The sequence below is a fragment of the Tachyglossus aculeatus genome, chromosome 12 (assembly GCF_015852505.1).
Source record: "Tachyglossus aculeatus isolate mTacAcu1 chromosome 12, mTacAcu1.pri, whole genome shotgun sequence".
Taxonomy (NCBI): Eukaryota; Metazoa; Chordata; class Mammalia; order Monotremata; family Tachyglossidae; genus Tachyglossus; species Tachyglossus aculeatus.
The window spans coordinates 44,133,474-44,147,328 of record NC_052077.1 but is presented as its reverse complement, the minus strand read 5'-3'; the positions used below and the strand labels follow the sequence as shown (position 1 = coordinate 44,147,328).

The window sequence follows — 13,855 nt, the reverse complement described above, 5'->3', positions numbered from 1 at the left end:
CCCCCTTCTAGACTGTGAGCCCGCTGTTGGGTAGGGACCGTCTCTAGATGTTGCCAACTTGGACTTCCCAAGCCCTTAGTCCAGTGCTCTGCACACCGTAAGCGCTCAATCAATACGATTGATTGATTGATTAGTAGTAAGTGCTCAATAAATACGACTGAACGAACGGATGCCCCCTAAAGAAGAAGGGCAGGGGACAGAGGCCCCAGGGAGCAGCGCGGCTCAGTGGAAAGAGCACGGGCTTTGGAGTCAGAGATCACAGGTTCGAATCCCACCTCTGCCGTGTGTCTGCTGTGTGACCTTGGGTAAGCCACAACTTTTCTGAGCCTCAGTTCCCTCATCTGTAAAATGGGGATTAAGACTGCCAGCTCCACATGGGACAACCTCATTACTTTGTTTCCCCTCCCCAGCGCTTAGAACAGTGCTCTGCACGTAGTAAGCGCTTAACAAATGCCATTCTTATTATTATTATGGGAGAAGGCAGAAGGAATCTGAAATCCAAAGCTTCCTCCTGGCTGCCCTGGGAGGAGGCAGTCCTCAGGAGGCTGGGGAATGTGGCTCTGTCCCAAGTCCCCAGGGGGGCCTGGGCCCTCCCCTCTCTCCCCGCCCAAGCTGGAGCTCCCCCAGCCCCCTCCCCCCTGACGTCAGCCTGGGCTAGGGAAGAGGGATAAAGGGCCAGAGAGCCGGTGAAGCCCCCAATTCGCCCCTCCACCCCTGTGCCCGCTGCCCCTCGGGAGCCTGCCCAGGTTGCCCACATGCCCCAGACCATCGTCCTCCCGGGCCCTGCCCCCTGGGGCTTCCGGCTCTCGGGGGGCGTCGATTTCAACCAGCCTTTGGTCATCACCAGGGTAAGTCTAACCCCCCTCCTCCTCCTCCTCATCATCAATCGTATTTATTGAGCGCTTACTATGTGCAGAGCACTGTACTAAGCGCTTGGGAAGTACAAATTGGCAACATCTAGAGACAGTCCCTACCCAACAGTGGGCTCACAGTCTAAAAGGGGGAGACAGAGAACAAAACCAAACATACTAACAAAATAAAATAAATAGAATAGATATGTACAAATACATACCCTCCTCGTTGCTGCTGCTGCCCTTTTAGACTGTGAGCCCGCCGTCGGGTAGGGACTGTCTCTATAGGTTGCCAGCTTGGACTTCCCAAGCGCTTAGTATAGTGCACACCGTAAGAGCTCAATAAATCATCATCAATCGTATTTATTGAGCGCTTACTGTGGGCAGAGCACTGGACTAAGCGCTTGGGAAGTCCAAGTTGCCAATGAATACGATTGATGATGATTTATTGAGCGCTTAGTGTGTGCACTGGACTAAGCGCTTGGGAAGTCCAAGTTGGCAACCTATAGAGACAGTCCCTACCCAACAGTGGGCTCGCAGTCTAAAAGGGGGAGACAGAGAACAAAACCAAACATACTAACAAAGTAAATTAAATAGAATAGATATGTACAAGTAAAATAAATAAATAAATAAATAAATAAATTCGATTGATTGATTGCTGCTGCTGCTGAGCTCGGAGGCCTTCCTGGGGGCCCCCGTGCGCGCACGAGTGGTCCCCCGCCTTACCTCCTTCCCCTCCCCACAGCACCTGTATATTCATTCATTCATTCATTCATTCATTCAATCGTATTTATTGAGCGCTTACTATGTGCAGAGCACTGGACTAAGCGCTTGAAGTTGGCAACATATAGGGACGGTCCCTACCCAACAGTGGGCTCACAGTCTAGAAGGGGGGCTCACAGTCTAGAAGTGTATGTTTGTACGTGTTTATTACTTTATTTGTACATATTTATTCTACTTATTTTATTTTGTTAATATGTTTTGTATTGTTGCCTGTCTCCCCCTTCTAGTCTAGAAGGGGGGCTCACAGTCTAGAAGTGTATACATATATACACTGTATATATGTATATATGTTTGTACGTGTTTATTACTTTATTTGTACATATTTATTCTACTTATTTTATTTTATTAATATGTTTTGTTTTGTTGCCTGTCTCCCCCTTTTGTCTAGAAGGGGGGCTCACAGTCTAGAAGTGTATACATATATACACTGTATATATGTATATATGTTTGTACGTGTTTATTACTTTATTTGTACATATTTATTCTACTTATTTTATTTGGTTAATATGTTTTGTTTTGTTGCCTGTCTCCCCCTTCTAGTCTAGAAGGGGGGCTCACAGTCTAGAAGTGTATACATATATACACTGTATATATGTATATATGTTTGTACGTGTTTATTACGTTAATTGTACATATTTATTCTACTTATTTTATTTGGTTAATATGTTTTGTTTTGTTGCCTGTCTCCCCCTTCTAGTCTAGAAGGGGGGCTCACAGTCTAGAAGTGTATACATATATACACTGTATATATGTATATATGTTTGTACGTGTTTATTACTTTATTTGTACATATTTATTCTACTTATTTTATTTGGTTAATATGTTTTGTTTTGTTGCCTGTCTCCCCCTTCTAGTCTAGAAGGGGGGCTCACAGTCTAGAAATGTATACATATATACACTGTATATATGTATATATGTTTGTACGTGTTTATTACTTTATTTGTACATATTTATTCTACTTATTTTATTTTATTAATATGTTTTGTTTTGTTGCCTCTCTCCCCCTTCTAGTCTAGAACGGGGGCTCACAGTCTAGAAGTGTATACATATATACACTGTATATATGTTTGTACGTGTTTATTACTCTATTTGTACATATTTATTCTACTTATTTTGTTTGGTTAATATGTTTTGTTTTGTTGCCCGTCTCCCCCTTCGAGACTGTGAGCCAGCTGTTGGGTAGGGACTGTCTCTATATGTTGCCAACTTGGACTTCCCAGGCGCTTAGTCCAGTGCTCTGCACACAGTAAGCGCTCAATAAATACGATTGAATGAATGAATGTGTGTTTGTACGTGTTTATTACTCTATTTGTACATATTTATTTTATTTTGTTAATATTTTTTGTTTTGTTGCCTGTCTCCCCCTTCGAGACTGTGAGCCCACTGTTGGGTAGGGACCGTCTCTATACGTTGCCAACTTGGACTTCCCAAGCGCTTAGTCCAGTGCTCTGCACACAGTAAGCGCTCAATAAATACGATTGAATGAATGAATATATGTTTGTACGTGTTTATTACTCTATTTGTATATATTTATTCTACTCATTTTATTTTGTTAATACGTTTTGTTTTGTTGCCTGTCTCCCCCTTCTAGACTGTGAGCCCGCTGTTGGGTAGGGACCGTCTCTACATGTTGCCAACTTGGACTTCCCAAGCGCTTAGTCCAGTGCTCTGCACACAGTAAGCACTCAATAAATACGATTGAATGAGTGAATGGATGAAAAGGAAAACGGGGGCTGAGTCTGGGAAGGCCTCCTGGAGGGCGGGGCGGTTGGGGAGGAGGAGAGGAGAAAGAGGAGAATCAATCAGTCGTATTTATTGAGCGCTTACTGTGTGCAGAGCACTGTACTAAGCGCTTGGGAAGTACAAATGGCAACATATAGAGACAGTCCCTACCCAACAGTGGGCTCACAGTCTAAAAGGGGGAGACAGAGAACAAAACCAAACATACTAACAAAATAAAATAAATAGAATAGATATGTACAAATAAAATAAATAAATAAATAAATAGAGTAATAAATATGTACAAACATATATACAGGTGCTGTGGGGAAGGGAAGGAGGTAAGATGGGGGGGATGGAGAGAGGGACGAGGGGGAGAGGAAGGAAGGAAGGAGAAGACTGTGAGCCCCACGAGGGACAACCTGATGACCTTGTATCTACCCCAGCGCTTGGAACAGTGCTTGGCACATAGTGAGCGCTTTAAAAATAGCATAACGATTATTATTGTTATTACTATGGACAGTGACCGGCGCTCTCCCCGGTACTGGGCGTGAGCTTGGGTTGGGCTTGCAGTGCGGGGGATGGGTTGCGCTGAGCCATTCGCACTCCCTCGCCCCGTCCCCAAGCGCGGCCGCCTCCAGGCGCTTTGATAGCCGGGGCAGCCTGCCTTAGTTCATTCATTCAATCGTATTTATTGAGCGCTTACTGTGTGCAGAGCACTCTACTAAGCGCTTGGGAAGTATAAGTCGGTAACATATAGAGACGGTCCCTACCCAACAACGGGCGTACAGTCTAAAAGAGCCCGGATTTGGGAGTCAGAGGTCGTGGGTTCTAATCCCCGCTCCTCCACTTTAATAATTATAATAATAATAATGGCATTTATTAAGCGCTTACTATGTGCCAAGCACTGCTCTAAGCGCTGGGGAGGTTACAAGGTGATCAGGCTGTCCCACAGGGGGCTCGCAGTCTTAATCCCCATTTTCCAGATGAGGGAACTGAGGCCCAGAGAAGTGAAGTGACTTACCCAAAGTCACACAGCTGATAATTGGCAGAGTCGGGATTTGAACCCATGACCTCTGGCTCCAAAGCCCGGGCTCTTTCAACTGAGCCACACTCAATAATAACAATAATAATAATGATGGTATTTGTTAAGCGCTTACTATGTGCAAAGCACTGTTCTAAGCACTGGGGAGGTTACAGGGTGATCAGGTTGTCCCACGTGGTGCTTCTCTTGTCAACTGTGTGACCTTGGGCAAGTCACTTCACTTCTCTGGGCCTCAGTTCCCTCATCTGTAAAATGGGGATTAAGACTGTGAGCCCCACGTGGGACAACCTGATTGCCTTGTTATCTACCCCAGCGCTTAGGACAGTGCTTGGCACATAGTAAGCGTGTTGGGTGCTGGGGGCGGGGGCGCTTTCACAGCCCCTGAACCAACTGGTCAGGAACAAGCGGCGTGGCATGGTCGATAGAGCCCATTCTGGGAGTCAGAAGGTCATGGGTTCTAATCTTGCCTCCGCCACTTGCCTGCTGGGTGACCTTGGGCAAGTAACACTACTTCTCTGGGCCTCAGTAACCTCATCTGTAAAATGGGGATTGAGACTGTGAGCCCCATGTGAGATGGGGACTGTGTCCAACACGATTTGCTGGTATCCACCCCAGCGCTTAGTACAGTGCCTGACACACCATAAGCGCTTTGCAAATACCATTATTATTATTATTAATAATAACATTTATTAAGCACTTACTATGTGCAAAGCACTGTTCTAAGCGCTAAGGAGATTACAAGGTGATCAGGTTGTCCCACGGGGGGCTCCCAGTCTTCATGTTTGTACGTATTTATTACTCTATTTATTTTATTTGTACATATTTATCATATTTATTTATTTTGTTAATATGTTTTGTTCTCTGTCTCCCCCTTCTAGACTGTGAGCCCACTGTTGGGTAGGGACCGTCTCTATATGTTGCCAACTTGTACTTCCCAAGCGCTTAGTACAGTGCTCTGCACACAGTAAGCACTCAATAAATACGATTGAATGAATGAATGAACATATGTACATATCTGGCTCAGCGGAAAAAGCCCGGGCTTTGGAGTCAGAGGTCATGGGTTCAAATCCCGGCTCCGCCAACTGTCAGCTGTTTGACTTTGGGCAAGTCACTTAACTTCTCTGGGCCTCAGTTCCCTCATCTGGAAAATGGGGATGAAACTGTGAGCCCCCTGTGGGGCCACCTGATCACCCTGTAGATGATGATGATGATTGCATTTGTTAAGCGCTTACTATGTGCAAAGCACTGTTCTAAGCGCTGGGGGGGTTGCAAAGTGATCAGGTTGTCCCTCGTGGGGCTCACAGTCTTCATCCCCACTTTACAGATGAGGGAACTGAGGCCCAGTGAAGTGAAGTGACTTGCCCAAAGTCACACAGCCGACAAGTGGCGGAGCCAGGATTAGAACCCATGACCTCTGGCTCCCAAGCCCGGGTTCTATGTACAAACATATATGTATATATGTTTGTACATATTTATTACTCCATTTATTTTTTTATTTTAGTTGTACATATCTATTCTATTTATTTTATTTTGTTAGTATGTTTGGTTTTGTTCTCTGTCTCCCCCTTTTAGACTGTGAGCCCACTGTTGGGTAGGGACTGTCTCTATATGTTGCCAACTTGTACTTCCCAAGCGCTCAGTACAGTGCTCTGCACACAGTAAGCGCTCAATAAATATGATTGATTGATTGATTGATTCTTTCCACTGAGCCATGCTGCTTGTAACCTCCCCAGCGCTTAGAACAGTGCTGTGCACATAGTAAGCGTTTAACAAATACCATCATCATTGTTATTATTATTATTACATCTACAATTCTAACTTGTTTACTTGTTTTGATGTGTATGTATCTATAATACTATTTATTTATATTGATGCTGTTGATGCCTGTTTCCTTGTTTTGATGTCTGTCTCCCCCCTTGTAGACTGCGAACCCGTTGTGGGCAGGAATTGTCTCTAGTCACTGCTGAATTGTACTTTCCAAACGCTTAGTTCAGGGCCTGGCACCCAGTAGGCGCTGAATGAATGAGTGAGTGAGTGAATGAATGAATGAATGAATGAATGAATGAATGAATGAATGAATGAATGAGAGCATTCCAGGCTAGAGGGAGGATCTAGACGATGATGAGACAGACGAGATTGCAGGACGGTGATGTTGGAGGAACGAAGTGTGCGGAATGTTTTGTAGAAGGAGATCAGTAAAATAAGATAAGGAGGGCGAGAGGGATTGAGGAAAAGAAAAATGGGCCCAAGGGATGTTTTAAAGACACGGGAAAGCAAAGCTTCAGACCAGGCTATCTCCCTGCTGAAAACTGGGAGTCACAGTCAGTCAATTGTATTTATTGAGCGCTTACCGTGTTCAGAGCACTGCGTCTCTATGTATTGCCGACTTGTACTTCCCAAGCGCTTAGTACAGTGCTCTGCACACGGTAAGCGCTCAATAAATACGATTGATTGATTGATTGGTAAGCGCTCAATAAATGCGATTGAATGAGGAGAATACACTACAAAAATACGACAGACATTCCCTGCCCACATTGAGCTTACAGTCTAGAAGGGGAGACGAACATGGACGTGGGTTCTAATTCAGCCTCCGCCATTTGTGTCCCCCCCCCCTTCTAGACTGTGAGCCCACTGTTGGGTAGGGACCGTCTCTTTATGTTACCAACTTGTACTTCCCAAGCACTTAGTCCAGTGCTCTGCACACAGTAAGCGCTCAATAAATACGATTGATTGATTGCTGTGTGACCTTGGGCAAGTCACTTAACTTCTCTGGGCCTTAGTTACCTTTTCATTCATTCATTCAATCGTATTTATTGAGCGCTTATTGTGTGCAGAGCACTGGACTAAGGGCTTGGGAAGTCCAAGTTGGCAACGTCTAGAGACGGTCCCTACCCAACAGCGGGCTCGCAGTCTAGACGGGGGAGACGGACAACAAAACCAAACATATGAACAAAATAAAATAAATAGAATAAATATGTACAAATAAAATAAATCAATAAACAGAGTAATAAATACAAACATATATACAGGTGCTGTGGGGAGGGGAAGGAGGTAAGGCGGGAGGGGGGATGGAGAGGGGGAGGAGGGGGAGAGGAAGGAGGGGGCTCAGTCTGGGAAGGATCACAACCTGATGACCTTGTATCTCCCCAGCGCTTAGAACAGTGCTTTACACAAAGTAAGCGCTTAATAAATACCATTATTATTATTATTATTATTATTGTTATTATTAATAATAACCATGAGGCTATGGGGGCGGGGCCAACTGTGAGGCAGGGGCGGGGCCAACCATGAGGTAATGGGGGCGGGGCCAACAGTGATGTGACGGGGACGGGGCCAATCCTGAGGCAGTGGGGGCGGGGCCAACCGTGAGGTAATGGGGGCGGGGTCCAATCGTGAGGCAGAGGGGGCGGGGCCAATCGTGAGGTAGTGGAGGCGGGGCCAATCATGACGTAATGGAGGCGGGGCCAACCGTGAGGCAGAGGGGGCGGGGGCAAACCTGAGGCATGGGGAGGAGCCAATCTTCAGGTAAAGGGGGCGGGGCCAACTGTGAGGTAATGGGGGCGGGGCCAATTGTGAGTCCTCGGATTCCCATGCCCGGGCTCTTTCTCTGTCAATCAATCAATCAATCAATCAATCGTATTTATTGAGCGCTTACTGTGTGCAGAGCACTGTACTAAGCGCTTGGGAAGTCCAAGCGCTTGGGAAGGCCAATCCTGAGGCAGTGGGGGCGGGGCCAACCGTGAGGTAATGGGGGCGGGGTCCAATCGTGAGGCAGAGGGGGCGGGGCCAATCGTGAGGCAGAGGAGGCGGGGCCAATCGTGAGGCAGAGGGGGCGGGGCAAACGTGAGGCAGTGGGGGAGGAGCCAATCGTGAGGCAGTGGGGGCGGGGCCAACCGTGAGGTGTGGGGGCGGGGACAATTGTGAGGCAGAGGGGGCGGGAAAACGTGAAGTAATGGGGCGGGGCCAACCGTGAGGTCATGGGGGCGGGGCCAATTGTGAAACAGAGGCTAGGTCAATTGTGTGGTCATGGGGGCGGGGCCAACCGTGAGGTAGTGGAGGCGGGGCCAATCATGACGTAATGGAGGCGGGGCCAACCGTGAGGCAGAGGGGGCGGGGGCAAACCTGAGGCATGGGGAGGAGCCAATCTTCAGGTAAAGGGGGCGGGGCCAACTGTGAGTCCTCGGATTCCCATGCCCGGGCTCTTTCTCTGTCAATCAATCAATCAATCAATCAATCGTATTTATTGAGCGCTTACTGTGTGCAGAGCACTGTACTAAGCGCTTGGGAAGTCCAAGTTGGCAGCGTATAGAGACAGTCCCTACCCAACAGCGGGCTCACAGTCTAGAAGGGGGAGACAGAGAACAAAACCAAACATACTAACAAAATAAAATAAATAGAATAGATATGTACAAGTAAAATAAATAGAGTGATAAATATGTACAAACATATATACATATATACAGGTGCTGTGGGGAAGGGAAGGGGGCAAGATGAGGGGGATGGAAAGGGGGATGAGGGGGAGGTTGGATCCAGTTCCGTCCGGTCTGGTCCTGTTCTGTCCGGTTCATTCATGCATTCATTCAATCGTATTTATTGAGCGCTTACTGTGTGCAGAGCACTGTGCTAAGTGCTTGGGGAAGTACAAGTTGGCAACATATGGAGGCGGTCCCTACCCAACAACGGGCTCACAGTCTAAAAGGGGGAGACAGACAACAAAACAAAACATGTGGACAGGTGTCAAGTCGTCAGCATAAACAGAAGTAAAGCCAGATGCCCATCATTAACAAAATAAATAGAATATTAAATAGAGATGGATGTATAATCAAAATAAAATATACAAAATAAATAATGTATGTTTCTAAAAGCGCCTCGCTTTCTTTCGCTCCATCATCTCGTTCTTTTTAGTCGTATTTATTGAGCGCTTACTGTGTTACACTTAAATACCAACATTATTTGGCTCAGTGGAAAGAGCTCGGGCTTTGGAATCAGAGGTCATGGGTTCATTCCTTCATTCATTCAATCGTATTTATTGAGCGCTCACTGTGTGCAGAGCACTGGACTAAGCGCTTGGAAAGTACAAGTTGGCAACATATAGAGATGGTCCCTACCCAACCGTGGGCTCACAGTCTAGGAGGGGGAGACAGAACAAAACAAAACATATTAATAAAATAAATAGAATAAATATGTACAAATAAAATAAATAAATAGAGTAATAAATACATACAAACATATATACATATATACAGGTGTTGTGGGGAGGGGAAGGAGGTAAGGCGAGGGGGTGGAGGGGGGAGGAGGGGGAGAGGAAGGAGGGTTCGAATCCCGCTCTGCCACGTCTGCTGTGTGACATTAATCAATCAATCGTATTTATTGAGCGCTTACTGTGTGCAGAGCACTGTACTAAGCACTTGGGAAGTACAAGTTGGCAACATATAGAGACAGTCCCTACCCAACAGTGGGCCCACAGTCTAGTCTAGGCAAGTCACTTAACTTCTCTGAGCCTCAGTTACCTCATCTGTAAAATGAGGATGAAGACTGTGAGCCCCCCGTGGGGCAACTTGATCACCTTCATCATCATCATCATCAATCGTATTTATTGAGCGCTTACTATGTGCAGAGCACTGTACTAAGCGCTTGGGAAGTACAAATTGGCAACATATAGAGACAGTCCCTACCCAACAGTGGGCTCACAGTCTAAAAGGGGAAGACAGAGAACAAAACCAAACATACTAACAAAGTAAAATAAATAGAATAGATATGTACAAGTAAAATAAATAAATAAATAAATAGAGTAATAAATATGTACAAACATATATACAGGTGCTGTGGGGAAGGGAAGGAGGTAAGAAGGGGGGGATGGAGGGGGGCGAGGGGGAGAAGAAGGAAGGGGCTCAGTCTGGGAAGGCCTTGTAACCTCCCCAGCGCTTAGAACAGTAAGCACTTAATAAATGCCATCATTATTATTATTATTATTATCTCCCCCCGCCCCACCCCCACAACCCCACAGCACTTAGGTATATACCTGACATTTATTTATTTCTGTTACTGTCTTTCTCCCCCTCAAGACTGTAAGCTCTTTTTGGGCAGGGAATGTATCTGTAAGGTACTCTCCCAAGTGCTTAGTACAGTGCTCTGCACACAATAAGCACTCAATAAATATGATTGAATGACTGACTAGCTCTGGGGGCACGCCCACAGACAACAGTAGATTAATCAATCGTATTTATTGAGCGCTTACTGTGTGCAGAGCACTGTACTAAGCACTTAATAGATAATAATAATAATAATAATGGCATTTATTAATTGTCAGCTGCACTAAGCCCTCAGGAGAGCACAGTACATAAGCAGCAGTATGGTGTAGTGGATACAGTACGGGCCTGAGAATTATGGGTTCGGTCCCGTCCGGTCCATCATCATCATCATCATCAATCGTATTTATTGAGCGCTTACTGTGTGCAGAGCTGTGTCCAGTGCCGTCCGGGCCCAGCCTGTCCCGGAGCGGCCTCCGCCTTTTATGGAAGCGCAAGGAAAAGTTTCCATGATCCATCCTGCAAACCATCCCAGATACGTGCTGGCGCCAGGGGCCCGGTTGTTGGTATGAAAAGCAAACCACGCCGAACCCTAACAAAGCCTCTTTAGGCTCCTGGAAATTCCGGGGAGAGAAAAAAAATCATTTACTTGTGGGCACACAAGTACAGAGTTGCTGCAGAAGGGAGGAGGTCAATCAATCAGTGATATTTATTGAACGCTTACTCATCATCATCATCATCAATCGTATTTATTGAGCGCTTACTATGTGCAGAGCACCGTACTAAGCGCTTGGGAAGTACAAATTGGCAACATATAGAGACAGTCCCTACCCAACAGTGGGCTCACAGTCTAAAAGATGTGCAGATGTGCGCTTACTATGTGCAGAGCACTGAACTAAGTGCTTGGAAGAGTGCGATACAACAAGAATTATCAGAAACATTCCCTGCCCACCCGCTGTTGGGTAGGGACCGACTCTATATATACATATATATGTATATATGTTTGTACATATTTATTACTCTATTTATTTATTTTACCTGTACATATCTATTCTATTTATTTTATTTTGTTAGTATGTTTGGTTTTGTTCTCTGTCTCCCCCTTTTAGACTGTGAACCCACTGTTGGGTAGGGACTGTCTCTACATGTTGCCAATTTGTACTTCCCAAGCGCTTAGTACAGTGTTCTGCACATAGTAAGCGCTCAATAAATACGATTGATGATGATGATATGTTGCCAACTTGTACTTCCCAAGCGTTTAGTACAGTGCTCTGCACACAGTAAGCGCTCAATAAATACGATTGAATGAATAACGAGATTACAGTCTACAGGGGGAATAGCAGAGGTGATAGGGGGGAAATATGGGATGAGTCTTCAAAAGGTCCAGAACTTTGCACAGAACCAGCGAAGCAAAGTGGCTTAGAGAAGCATCGTGGCTCAGTGGAAAGAGCCCGGGTTTTGGAGTCGGAGGTCATGGGTTCAAATTCCTACTCCGCCAATCGTCAGCTGTGTGACTTTGGGCAAGTTACTTAATTTCTCTGTACCTCAGTTCCCTCATCTGCAAAATGGGGATTAAGACTGAGCCCCCCCATGGGACAACCTGATCACCTTGTAACCTCCCCAGCGCTTAGAAAAGTGCTTTGCACGTAGTAAGCGCTTAATAAATGCCATTATAAAAAAAAAACCACCCAATAAATCTCCCCCCTTCTAGACTGTTCTACCCCCTTCTTGACTGTGAGCCCAATGTTGGGTAGGGATTGTCTCTGTTGCTGAATTGTACTTTCCAAGCGCTTTAGTACAGTGCTCTGCCCACAGTAAGCGCTCAATAATTTTATTAATGATGTGCATATATCTTTAATTCTATTTATCTGTTTTGATAGTATTGACACCTGTCTACTTGTTTTGTTTTGTTGTCTGGCTCCCACTTGTACACTGTGAGCCCAGGATTGGGTGGGGACTGTATCTGTTGCCAAATTGTACTTTCGACGTGCTTAGTACAGTGCTCTGCACACGGTAAGCGCTCAGTAAATACGATGTATTTATATGTATTTTTTTATGTTTGTACATACTTATTACTCTATTCATTTATTTATTTATTTTACTTGTACATATCTATTATATTTATTTTATTTTGTTAGTATGTTTGGTTTTGTTCTCTGTCTCCCCTTCTAGACTGTGAGCCCACTGTTGGGTAGGGACTGTCTCTATATGTTGCCAACTTGTACCTCCCAAGCGCTTAGTACAGTGCTCTGCACACGGTAAGCGCTCAGTAAATATGATGTATTTATATGTATTTTTTATGTTTGCACATATTTATTACTCTATTTATTTATTTATTTTACTTGTACATATCTATTCTATTTATTTTATTTTGTTAGTATGTTTGGTTTTGTTCTCTGTCTCCCCCTTCTAGACTGTGAGCCCACTGTTGGGTAGGGACTGTCTATATGTTGCCAACTTGCACCTCCCAAGCGCTTAGTACAGTGCTCTGCACACAGTAAGCTCTCAATCAATCAATCAATCAATCAATCGTATTTATTGAGCGCTTACTATGTGCAGAGCACTGTACTAAGCGCTTGGGAAGTACAAATTGGCAACACACAGAGACAGTCCCTACCCAACAGTGGGCTCACAGTCTAAAAGGGGGAAACAGAGAACAAAACCAAACATACCAACAAAATAAAATAAATAGGATAGAAATGTACAAGTAAAATAAATAAATAAATAAATAGAGTAATAAATACGATTGATTGATTGATTGAACGAGTGAATAAGTACGATTGAATAAATGAATGAATATTATCGACTGATGAACAGACTAGCCGAAAAACAAACGCCCCCAGGATTTGAATCAAAGCCAGTTTATGCTGATTTAGCTCCTTCCCTCTCATGCTCCCAAACTGAGCCCCCTTTTTCCTCTCCTCCTCCCCATCCCCCCCACCTCCTTCCGCCCCACAGATGTTTTCACTGATTTATCACTCTATTTATTTTACTTGTACATATTTACCCTTCTATTTATTTTGTTAATGATGGGCATCTAGCTTTAATTCTATTTGTTCTGACGACTTGACACCTCTCCATGTGTTTTGTTTTGTTGTCTGTCACCCCCTTCTAGACTGTGAGCCCGTTGTTGGGTAGGGACCGTCTCTAAATGTTGCCAAGCGCTTAGTACAGTGCTCTGCACACAGTAAACACTCAATAAATATGATTGAATGACTGACTAGCTCTGGGGGCACACCCACAGACAACAGTAGTTGATGAGCCTCCTCCTTCCTCTCCCCCTCCTCCCCCTCTCCATCTCCCTTCCCCTCAGCACCTGTATATATGTATATATGTTTGTACGGATTTATTACTCTATTTATTTATTTATTTTACTTGTACATATCTATTCTATATATTTTATTTTGTTAATATGTTTGGTTTCGTTC

General features: G+C 44.9%; 1 protein-coding gene across 3 annotated transcripts in view; it reads left to right on the top strand.

Moving 5' to 3' along the window:
• Positions 1 to 667: 667 nt before the first annotated feature.
• PDLIM3 (PDZ and LIM domain 3) overlaps positions 668 to 13,855 on the top strand; it is a 50,417-nt gene continuing 37,229 nt past the window's right edge. For all 3 annotated transcript variants that reach the window (XM_038755292.1, XM_038755293.1, XM_038755291.1), the window contains exon 1: positions 668 to 848. In XM_038755292.1, coding sequence (XP_038611220.1) covers positions 756 to 848 — 93 coding nt within the window. In that variant the 5' untranslated portion in view covers positions 668 to 755. The remainder of the gene's footprint in view (positions 849 to 13,855) is intronic.